Consider the following 12,544-nt stretch of genomic DNA (forward strand, 5'->3'; position numbering starts at 1 on the left):
TGTCTGGAGACACTGCAGCCACGTCTATTGTTATGCTACCTACTGTACCAGCAACCACATGAAACTCGAAAACGGTCTTTCCGACAGTACGTGTTGTGATCGTTACTGGTGAATTAAAGCGCTTTGAAATGAGTTGATTGTTTGTGATATACCCTGTGCTTGTGTTGGGGTATTATATGGCTAGAGAGCTCCAGCAATACTTGTAGTGTACAGGACAGTTGTTTTATCTGACACACACATTTCAGCTTGTGGACTTCACCAGGTTCACCATAAAACATACTGCAGACACCACTTGAAATAGGACAAGTATAATGTAAAAAAAAATGCTAAAGCACCAGTCATATAATTCAAATACATTACACCCACATGTCGTTTACATACAGCCATATGGGTTCAAGCTATTCATTGTTCTGAAGCAGTCCAATAATAATAATTATAAACAGTAAGTGGTAACTTAAATTGGAGCAGTATAAATTTAAAAGCCATTAAGAACTTCTGGCTGAATTCATCTGGAAATAAACACTGAAAATAAGAACAATTCCACATTAGAAAATTCTCTTCTTCTTCTTTTTTTTAGAGAACTGACATTACATTATATTACCATTTTTTTGTTGGGCTTAACCCAAGAAAATGCTTGTAAAATTGAGGATGAAATGTTGTCTGTCATTGATATATTGAGGATCAGGCCTTATTTTAGTAAACAAAACAATCTGTCTGTTTGTCTTTTATCAGGTGCAGGTGATGTCGAGGAGTGTGGGTTTAGGTGGCAGGATGGCAGTCGCCAAGCTCCTCCTTGCCTTCCTCTTTCTCCACTCTTTCTGTGAAGGTAAGTCCTGGCTGCGAAGAATAAGGATCTGTAAATCCACAGACTAGACTTTCATTTTGTCGAGTGTTGGTTATTAGGGAAAGGTCTTTATGCTGCATATTTTATACAGTTACCATAAATCCCTGCAGTAGTGCATGCATTTCAGTTTGATTTATGACCGTGGATAAAAAGTAGCAAATTGTGGTTTTAGTTGGCAGCTATTTTTGTGAATATGTAGAACAGTGTGAATTTGAAACTGAATAATTGAAAAGGTGTTAAATCAGTCAAACTTCCCAGAATAAAAGGCTTTAAAAAATGTATGTGGTGTCAACATTTAACTGTAGATCTACCTTTGTTAGTCAAATAAGGCATCACGAATAACTATGGGTTTTTTTAAGTATCTTTATCAGTTACTAGGCAAAACAGGAAGATGCCAGTTTATGTTAGTTAGGTTGATAGCAGGAGTAGTTGTCCTGCTTCCTTCTCTGTTCCCCGTGCTAAATGCTTTCCCACACTTTTTTCTGGCCTGTGCACCTTTTCAATCCTATTTCCCATTTTTTTCTCATTATCATTCCTTCGCTCACGCTTTCCTGCTCTACTCTCCCCCACTGTCTCTTGCATAATGTCTCACATTATTATAGTTAAGCCATAAGCACCACCAAGAAAAAAATGTCTGGTTTGTTTCCTTGCTGAGTATGAAGGCTTTGGGGGGGCAGATATAGCGAGAGAAAGCTCCGCTGTTGTGGAACGTCATGGTAACTGTCTCTCGGTGACAGGCAGGAGACACCTCCAATCACGCGCAGCGCTGAAGCAGCGTGGAAAGTTATTAAGCGAATGTCACAGCCTCTTTCCATCAAGCGCAATGAGTTTATCAAGACCTTCCTTCTCTGGAGTCCTCCAGTCTCTCACCTCTCACTATCACCTCGCACCTTGTGTTTTCTTTCCGTGTTGCTCCCTCTTTCTTCTCCTCCCCTTTTAAATCCCTCTCTTTCTCTTGCCTCTTCTAACTACCCCATTAGCACACTGACCTTGTGCTCCTCTTGAGCATTACCTCCCTGATCCAGCAAATTGGATTTATGATCATCATTGTGATTATTTTGTAGCTGTAATCAATCCGCATTACTTTAACCAAGCCTGGCGTAATGCTTCGCAGTAATTAAACCACAGGTACGGACAGGAGCTTATTAACCCTCACCCTAACCATCTTCAAACCCTGTCAAGCATGTTCTTGGAACTTAAGAGCTAGAGGCAAGCCAGAGATGAGCATCTTCTTCTGCACAGACGGGCACATGACTGAACAAAAAGCTCGTACTTTCAAAGCACCTATTCACTCTATCAAGCTCTCTCACTTCAAACAAGTTGGCCTCCCCTTTCTTTTGCTTCGCTGTCTCTGTGGTCTGCCGGCTTGTTCAGCTGATCAAAGACCATCAGCTTTGTTCGCTGATCTTTCCCCCTGAAAAACAGCTTGTATTGCTCTGCCTTTTGACATTACAGAACACTCGCCAAACACGGGACGCTATTAACCCTTTAACAGGCCCTTTTAACCCGTTGTGTTGTAATGGACAATCCCTCCCATACGTAAATCTTCCTACTTTTGTCTTTGCAGATGGTTTTTCTATTTGTTAAATTTAAGTAGTTGTCATAAAAAATTAATACAAAGAGAAGACATCAAAGATAAAGCTGCAGTGGAGGTTTTTTAAAGGAATTAAAAAGTAACTCACCCATTTTTAAAAAGTGCAGCTATTGACGCATTTTATACCACAGTACCTACACTCTGCACTAGATGTGCACCATTAAAATTAAAAAGTGAAGGTCATTAATTATTCACGTAAACTTTTTATACTATTAAAATAATAATAAAAAATGGTTATTTTGGCATTCAGGACAGGACCCCAGGAGTCTAGACTCTGGTAGCGACTGTGGGACAGGTGGTAGACGTGTGAGACACAATATGAACGATTCACCATCAAAGACCAGGGAAGAGAAGCTGATTGGATCATAAAAGGCAGGCAAGAAGATAATTGGAGGAGTGACGATAACAAAATCAAGGATGAGGAAAGACTAGCCCTGTGATGGACTGGTGATCTGTCCAGGATGTATCCCGGCCCACATCCATTAACAGCTAGGATAGGCTCCAGGTACCCGGTGGCACTAAAAGGATAAGCAGTTGAGAAAATTGAGGGAGAGATTGGGGAAGCAAACAGGAACAGAACAGCAGGAAAAACCCAAACACCCAACTTGCACAAAAGCTTCCTTGAGGTTATTAAAGAAAGCTTTGATTACGAAATCCAAGATAAATGGTGGGAAAATAGAAAATGTCCAAAGTTAGATTTTGCAGTCAAATCAAAGTTTAATGCTGCCTGCAAGACTAACATCATGAACTGAACACACAGCTGTAGTGCAGATTGATTTATAGACATTCATATTATGATGTTTGCTGTATAAATATTTGAGAGGGAGACAAATCAAAACATGCTGTTGCCTCTTTTTTTTATTTTTTGGTTTAAGAAAAGCAGCTATGTGCAAAAATATTACAGGAAGACCAATCAGAGACCATGAGCAACACTTGATATTCATGAATTCTCAAATTCAGCAAAGCACATTATTATTTTTTGATAAAAATGCCAAATTGCAGTTATTACTTAAATTCGTGAACATTAAAAATGGTTTTAGTGGTAAACTTTTGACTTCTGAGAGAAGAAGTTAACCTGGGATTAAAAGTTCAAGTTTTTAATAGATTTCTAAAATATTCGTTTTCTTGTTTTTATGACAAGTCGTCCAAAAAAATCTGAAATGTATCCTGAATTGCTCCCTTCTCCCCAAAGGCTCCAACCAGCCACCACGTTTCCTGAACTACTTTTTCTCGACCTACCTTCTCATCTATGAAGACACACCTATTGGTGAGTAGATTCAGCACAATTCAGTACATATACTTCGTATTTTGAATATATACTTCTTTTGACATTTTTGTTTGGCAGTGTGATTTTTCTAATGTAAAATATGTGCTGTGGCTCCAAAACACTGGGATACACTGTTATATGTGATGTGTCTACAAGGTCTAAAGTAAGTTATTCTTTGTTTTGGCTTTGTCACTGTACTCGCTGCACAGATATGTTCCGTCCTCTCTTCCTTGAATACAAACTGCAGAAGAAAAAGCAAATCAAGAGGAATGTCATAAAAAACGCTGACAGTGATGGAAATGGATGTCCATTATCATGATGCGTGTATATGTATGAGTCTGGTTGTCTGAGTGATTCTTTTTGCTATATAATATTTAGCTTGCACAACAGAAACCTGGGACGCTTGAGATTTTTCACCTCCTGATGTTGATGTCTGAAAGAACTTGTCCACATTGGGTACTTTTGTGTGAATATAATCTTGCTCATTACATGTCCCACTAGTTTTGGGGGAAGAGCAGGTACTAAGTTGAGCCCAATTCCTTTGGATCTATTATACCCTGTATTTATTTTCTCATTTTTTTTCATGTCATTTCTGTTGGTTGTGGTGATTGACAGGGCAATTTGAAGATGTCAGGCTTTTCATCATCTCTGAGGGTGTCAGTGGCTTGGAATTAAAATCCTTTATAGTGGATTGATTTTCTAGGAGTTTGTTTTTTATCACATGACCTTTACACTCTACCAGTCTGTCAACACTCCTAGCCTGAGTCTTAAATTGTTCACTTATGTCTACAACCTGAGAGCTGTTTTCTGCGAGTGGTTACATGTCACGGGCATTGTCTTGCGTTTTTAAAATGCACCATCAAGCTGTCAATGTCATCTCCAGTGTCATCATCTCAGTTAAATGTTTTGTACTATAGCCAGGACAGACTACTGTATCCCACAGTAGGCCCTACAGTAAATCTGCATCATCATGACCTCAAACACCGTTGCCTGGTTTGCCATATTTATTCAAAAGGACAAAGCCGGTTCTGGCAGAAGGCCATCTCTTCATAAACTCAGCTGCTGTTCTAACCAGTGAAGGGCATGGATATGTTAGTGGGTGGCATTACTAATTTCCCTAACTACTCCATTCCACATTCCAATTGCTCTTAGGCCATGAATTATTGTCCTCCTCTCAAGCAGCTGGGCTTTGGTACAGCATTGGTTTAGAGAGCTGTCAGTCATGTCCTTGGCCCGGTCTGTAATGGCTTACTCAGTAATGTGATTGTGAGGCCGGCTTGAATGATCAGACAGTGACAATTTGTCAAGATTATCGTTTATTAGCTCAGCAGATGTCCTCCTCTAGGAGGCCTTCCAATTCATAAACACGTAAACACACAAATGTACTCACACAACCACGCGAGCCTATGAGTCAAATGTTGGTGTGTTATGTGAGGAAAGGATGTGACCTAGTGAATAATACCTTAAGATTCTTTTTCAACCTAAACACCTACAGGTGTAGGTGTACAGCAGCAATTACAGCTGCACTGGATTGACGTTACGCTTGCTTTTCATTTGAATAAAAGGCCATGATGAAAAAGAAAACGCATATTTTCTCATCTCAAGGTTCGGTGCAAAGATTGTGCAAAGAATAAAGAAGTGTTAAATTGGCCTTTCAGGGCACAGTGGAGGCGATTTAATCATATTCAAAACTTAATATGTTCCTCTGTACTTCATTAGACCATTATTTTCACACAAATTTGATGAACGTAAATGAGCACCTGTCTGGCTGACTGGAAGCCAAACTGCTCAACTTGAGCGCAATGATCAGGTTTCCTCAGCCACTGTGATTGGTTACATTCGGTTACCATGGAGGTTGCTGGATTAAGTCATTGTGGTGGTGTAACAGTGGTTCGTGCGAGCGGGTTGTCTGAGATGACACCAAGAATTAGTATAATAGATACAAGAAAAACAGCCTGCCTTTTAGGAAAATTGCTGTACATGGATGCCCATGGAGACACTTAAAACACCGTTTTTTTGGCCTTGTCTTTTCAGCAGATCGGTAACTTCAGCACATGGCCTCTAAGTCAGTATCCTCATGCCTTCGTACAGCATGCAAAAACACATTCAATACAATATTTATCAGGCAGATGAGGGAACACATCCAAACATGGATATTTCACTCACTTCTCTCCTCCTCTCAGCAGCAAGGGATTTGATTTGGGAACTGGCACAAGGTGTTTGAAGGATGCTGCGCAGATGTGTGCTGAAGATGCATATGCAACGCAGTGGGATTAGGTTGTGACTTGGTGTGAACTCACACAAGTGACATATACTGTATACTGTCGACAACGGCTAACTTGTGGGCGCTTCCAATATAGTCGGTGAGCCAAATCTTCCTGCTACGTGCTCTGACCATTGTGAATAAATAAAAATTTGCTTTTAGGAAGCAAAATTGTGGTCAGATGATAGACAATAGTTTTGAGATTATATTTCAGCAACTACAGTTCTTTTTGCACCAAACACGAACTTGTGCATAACCAAAGCCTGCTCAAGCATGACTGGTCAGCAGAAATGAGTCTACAAGCAAACAGAAACCAGAAAGCTTGTTTCTTTCCTACACATTCTTCTGCAAATATCTCCTTATACTGATTATTTTGAGTCCAACAGAGATTCCATTGTTTTTCATGCCAAAAATAAGAACAATTTCAGTTTAAAACACGAGTGAGGAGGACCCAGGAGAAATCTTTTGCCCACCCTGGCATGAACGATGCTCGTGATTATGTTGTATTAGTGGTCTGCTGTACACTACAGTTATACAGTGATACCTGTGATAACATATATTTCAATGTTTTGTTTGGAACCAAATCCTCCCCATATCTATGTTCAGTCTCTGCACGTCTGTGTGTTTGTGCGAGCATGTCCGTTTCATTTGAGTCTGCATGTGTTCACATTCAGTGACTTTTATTCATTTATTTATTTTGTCACATCCAGGCAGTGGGATCATTCACTCTTGGAGGGGAGGGCAGCTAAACAGAAGAGCTGATGTTTAAATGCAGTGGCAGATAACAGTGTGTGTTGTGTCAGGAAATGGGATGTGTAATTAGACAGAGAGAACACTTTGATTAAACGCTCTCATCTCCTAATCCACTTTGCCCTGATTCGGCAGATTAAGCTCTCTACTAAGTAATTAACTTGTGGAAACACAACATTTGTAGAAAAAAAAACTTCCACACTCTGCTGGGAAGGTTGGTGCATGTCTTGTAGTTTATGCCAATTAAGCAAAAGGTTTTGCTGCCTCGTTCTGTTCAACAATTTGGCTCGGGCTTTAACGTCATGACAATCCGTGATTATTTATGTGGGGTAAGGTTTTTTTATATTCATTCAAAATCATTTCTTTTTTTTTACTGAGGGAGTGAGAAGCCTCAGAGGTCCAAGAGAACAACAGGAGATAAGTTTCTGGCTGTGCTGATTGCATGAATGTAGGAGATCTGTTTCTGAAGCAACCCTTTGAGTTATTGTAAGTTAATCATTATAATCATCAACCTGAAGAGAAAAAAAAAGTCTTTATTTCCTATAGATCACATATGGACATATATGACTTCAAAAAGCAGCAAAGCAGTATGCTAGGTTTTCTATTAGCCAAACTAGTATTTTCTTCTTTCACATGTTTTCTGTCTGATTTTAGAAGAAGCTAAATGAGACCTGAAGCATGGCTCTTCGAGTCACAGTTTTCCCCTCCCTCTCTCCTTTAGTCCTGCATGATAGATGTAGAGCCATAGCTGCATCTCCCATTACCAGGACACTATTAAAACAATTAAAATAACAACCTTCTGTCACAACTTCTTCCCTCTCCCGTTTCTCTCTCGCTCTCCTCTGCACCCTCACATTCTTCGACTGCCACAGTAAATACCTTGCACTTTTAATTAGCTCTGTGGCATACCCAATTCAATAATAATTAAAGAGCAAGAGGTAGCCCCAAGGAAGAACTTATTAAAGTCTTCCCCTAAATGTGTTGATAATGTCTGTGTACTCTCCCCAGCCAATTCCCCACTGTCAGCTGCCAAGCACGCTCTGCATTAACTGTGGCTTGTCAACTCTCTGTTTTCTGGACGCTGTCTCTTTCTCAGCCTTCTAATTCGGTCGATCGGCTCTGTCAGCTTGCCCGCATGCGTTGAAAAAGCGGTATTTATAATTTTCGCGGGTTGTTGTGGGCTGATGGTGTCCTAATGTGAATGGTTTTTATTTTTATTGGATCAATGCTTTTTGATAGATTTGTCTTTATCTGACATCTAAAAGCAGGTGTTTGAACCAGCATAGACAAATTTGGTGTTAAACAGGTCGTGGCAGGTTGTGATTTGGTGCTATATAAATAAAGTTGGATTAAATTGGATATGATAGTAAAATAGTTGCCTTTATGTTTATTTTTTTTATTTCTGACTCATACAAACTATACCTTTATTTACTGACTCAGCACAGGGCATCAGGTACAAGAATTGTAAGAGACAGATTTGTACTTGGTTACTTTGTGACTTCAGTGTGTTGGCAGCCATCTAAAACACTACAGTATGCATCCTGAAATATGCTATCATTCACATGAAGTAATGTTCTGTTTAGAACGTCCACTTACAGTTCTTAAAGTGTGCTACATCAATAAAATGCATGTAAAATTATTTTTTTATTTTTATTTTTGATTTTGGCTAAACGGTTATTGTTTTTCACCTGATCCTGGTCTGTCCTCTCTCTCTCTCTACATCCTCATCCCTCTTTCTCTGCACTGAGTTACACAAACTCTATATTCAAGTAGAAAATAACAGATAGCTGATGTAAATAAGATATGTAAATAGAGTACTTGCACTATCGTTTTTTTTTAGTATTTGTACTGTGAGTTCTAATAGTAGCAGGTTGGGGAGAATCCATATTTGATAAGAGTATCACACACTGCTAAGTGATATAAAAATGGTAACATGGTGAAAACAGAAGATACCTTGGATTTATCACTATGGGGTTGACTCTGACTACATGTCCACTCTTACTTTTTGCTCTCTCTCTTTTGCTGTCACCATCCTGCTCTCGTTCTCTTCCTCTGTGTCCTTGTGCTGTCAATGAAAAGATAAATGTAATACTGAAAAAGAAATTTCAACCCAGTAAAGGCAGAATTTGATTCAAATCAACGTATGATAATATTTTAATTGAATTTGCTGTTGGCCATTAACATATGAAGTAACCTCCTTGTGACTTGGTCTCATCTGGATTTAGCTTCAAATTTCCTTTTCTTTAAGAAAAACAAATATATACAATAATGGAAGAAAGAGAAATTTAACTCAAGCTTCTTTCTTCCCTTTAATACATTGTCCTTCCCTTTATTTACTGCAAACAACCAATGAAAAAAGTGCATCAGCTCCCTGTCTGGCATGTAACAGTATGCTAGCAAATAAACTGGATCAGAAAGCTAAAATAGCTAATAATCTCTTAGCAGTCTAACCTCTTTTAGCGCTAACGATTTTCAAGAGAATATAGAGATTAAATGAGCAGACACAGCAATAACCCTGTGTTATCAGAAATAATGTTTCAAGTATGTATTTTGAATTATTGTGCATCATTTATTTGTGTCGTGACATTACATCTTCATTTTCTTTCTGCTGACGCAAAGTAAGTCTCGTTTATTCATGACAAACCTAGCTGTTGAAGCATGTGAGGTCTCTGTGTGTGTGCACTGTGGCATCATAGCATCAGGAACATCAGACATTTAAATATGTTTTAACTCTGTTTTCACTTCCATAGACAAGATGGCAAAATATAAGATTAGAGCACATTGTCAGAAAATAATACTAAAATGTGTTATTCCTATAATAATAATTATTATTATTATATATTATATATAGTTATTTTTAGAGTCACTGAAACAGGATTTAGGGATGCATGAATGCCCTGAAAAAGGGTGTAAATTTGCTTATGTTTTATTGACACTTCAGTTGTCTTACTTATGTTACGGCAGTACAAATTCTAAAGTTATGCTTTTAAAGATTTTCCTGAGTTGTATTGATGTTTAGTCAAGTGTGCAAATGACTTTCTTTTGTTAAGATTTGTTGGAAAGATAAGTCAGACTCCAAGGTCAGTTGTGCTACCTTGAAAATAATATTTTCAGTGTAGCACTATAGTGTTTTGAACCATATTCCTGCACCAATGAAAATCTCTTGGGAAGCAGACATGACTGATTTTAATGTTCAGAAAATGACTAAAGAAACATGAATGCTCCTTTGAGGCTTTTCTCTTCCTTGAGAGGCATTTGGAAATCATATCTAATTCCCCATTTGTTGCACCTGGCTGGAGATGAGGACTGCTTTTTTTTCTGCTGCTGATCAAATAATTGGCCAGACTATTACCTGCTTGGAGAGAAAAACCTCATACCTGGCTGACACTACTGGTGTGAACCACTGACTGAGGTGCAGACTCCCCCATCTTTGGCTCTGAGCTTCTGCATCAACCAGCAATACATTTTCTCTCATTTTACGGCTCCAATTACACTGTAGCATTTCCTAACACTAACACCTGCTCCTCCTACCACATAGATGTTATAATATACTGTATATATACTGTATATTATAAATATATATCATAAATATTCTTAAAATTATCTTTGCACCACTTTGATTTTACCTATGTTGCTGTCCACCAAACAGCAACATCTATTTTTGATCAAGCAGGAATCTAATATGCGTAACATTTTAAATATGTAATGCTTTTAACAGTTATCTGTGAATTTTTTTTAAACCTGCTGAATAATATTAACCTTAAGGTTTTGTCCCATTCTTGCAGAAAAAATCTTAACATCTTAACAGTTTTAACACACATTTTCAAGGTGGTGCAAAGAGCTCACAAGTACTCTAAAGTAATCTCAGTTGTCACATTTAAATATATTAATATATATTTAAATATATAAAAAAACAAGAAAAACATTGAGTTCAAGAAAGTTGCTATGTTTTCAAGTATTTAGTGTTAGCCTTGAAAGGGTCTATCTTTCCCTGTATCTTTTACTTGCTCATCGGGAAGCATAGTCAAAAGCATTTAGAACGATTGTGAACCCTTAATTCTTTTGACATATTAAATACCTCAACACACTGGAGGGCTTTAACAGGACTGGAACACGCCCAGGAATGTTTTGCCTGTCTTTTGTGTTTTCTGTGGACAAAGTATGTTGGAACAGAAACAGAAGACATAAAAGAAGAAGTGAATAAAGATGAGTAGTGATTTTAAAGAAAACAGAAAGGGTAATTAGGGTACTGTTAGGAGAAAATGACAGGAGAAGTTCCTCCGAGTGTTTATTTAGTTGTTTTTAGCATATTAGCTGGTATCGGGGACCATCTCTCGGCAGGATGCATGCTCTAGATGTTTGTTATTGTTACTCCTAGCAGGGCAGCTCATTGGTCTGTTTTTACTCCCACGTTTAGTCCTCATTTAGCCAAATCAGAATGCTGTGTATGTGTTCTTTTTGAATCTCTGGCAACTGCTTTTGTATCTGTCACTGTGAGTTTGAGTTGGTGGATGTGCTTTGTGCACGACAGTGACTGTGTCTTTGGCTGTGCATGCGCGTCTTGGTTTTATAAATCCTATCTACCAGCTGCAGATGTGAAGTATTCCTTCCTGCTGAGGTTTGAACCATCCGATCTCGGCAGGAGATGAGTCCTAACATGTCCGGGAGATATTCTTAATGACTGGAAGTTTTTCCTCTCCACATGAAGAGTCTTCGCCTACCTCAGTTTAGGAAGGGGATACACTTGATCTTTTTACATCTTGTGACAGCTCGCTGCTGTCATTGAGCTGTTGCATTGACTCCCACAATGGCTTACCAATAATGCCAGCAGACTGCCATCCAAGAGGGACCTCTGTTTTGGTTTAGTCAATCATCCCTTATCTCTCCCCGGTGGTGCCTTGCTCCCCCTTTCCTCCCCCAGGAAATAATGGGGTCCACGGTTCAGCGGTGTCTGCAAACACACCATCCATCATGACGCTGTGCTGTGCTATATTGTCTGCGCTTACCTAGCACGTGATATGTTAGCGCTATTATGGCCCGTGCAAACGCTTAACACACAGGTCGTCATTGCAACATTGCCTCCGCGTTTTCTCGAACGCTAAGCATCGTGAACACACTTAATTTTCACTCGTCTTTTTTCTTTCTAAGTATCTGACTTCGTCATTGCTTTCCTGCCCGCACGGTATGCTGTCTCTTACTCAGTTTGGAATGATAAATGATACTGGTGGTGTGGTGGAGTGAAATGTTACCCACAGTATGTATTTCCAGTGCAGCCACGTTGCATGTTTTCCAGGAATGTGCCCTCCAAACCACTCAATATTTAATTTTTATCCAGGAGAAAAGTAACATTGTAAATTTTCACCATTCAAATAACAGTTGATGTACAGTAATTTGATATATTTCATTGACAAACTGTAGTCGAGACCTGGTTTTGAATAACAGCTTTTATCTGTAAGTATAAGGGCTATTAAACCACTTTATACATTTTGGGATTGTTAATCCATAATAACATGTTAAGATGATGTTTTTTAAAACATGTCATTCTTAAAAGTAACAGTTTATTACTTCTGCCAACCACAAAATTTTCCCCCCAAATATTTCCACCATCTATTTCTGAAAAGTGCTGCATGAAGCAAAATTATTATGAACTAACTATAGAACTGTTTGGCCTTAGTTAGCCAACTTAATCCTGGGCACATCTGTCATGTTCTGATGTGAAATAGTGTCGCAACAACAACATAAAAAAAAAACCTAACAAAATCAGTGGAAGTTTTATTTTAAGATATTTAAACATCTGTCAGTTTGTCTTTTCAGTGATTTCTTTTT

At 38.6% G+C, this 12,544-nt stretch overlaps 1 protein-coding gene across 3 annotated transcripts in view; it reads left to right on the forward strand.

Annotated features, from left to right (window-relative positions):
• The window catches only part of cdh23 (cadherin-related 23), a 179,327-nt gene that overhangs the window by 12,286 nt on the left and 154,497 nt on the right, over positions 1-12,544 (forward strand). For all 3 annotated transcript variants that reach the window (XM_025897324.1, XM_019366741.2, XM_025897323.1), the window contains exons 2-3: positions 733-826; positions 3,631-3,705. In XM_025897324.1, coding sequence (XP_025753109.1) covers positions 742-826; positions 3,631-3,705 — 160 coding nt within the window. In that variant the 5' untranslated portion in view covers positions 733-741. The remainder of the gene's footprint in view (positions 1-732; positions 827-3,630; positions 3,706-12,544) is intronic.

This window comes from Oreochromis niloticus, linkage group LG13 (assembly GCF_001858045.2).
Source record: "Oreochromis niloticus isolate F11D_XX linkage group LG13, O_niloticus_UMD_NMBU, whole genome shotgun sequence".
Lineage (NCBI taxonomy): Eukaryota > Metazoa > Chordata > Actinopteri > Cichliformes > Cichlidae > Oreochromis > Oreochromis niloticus.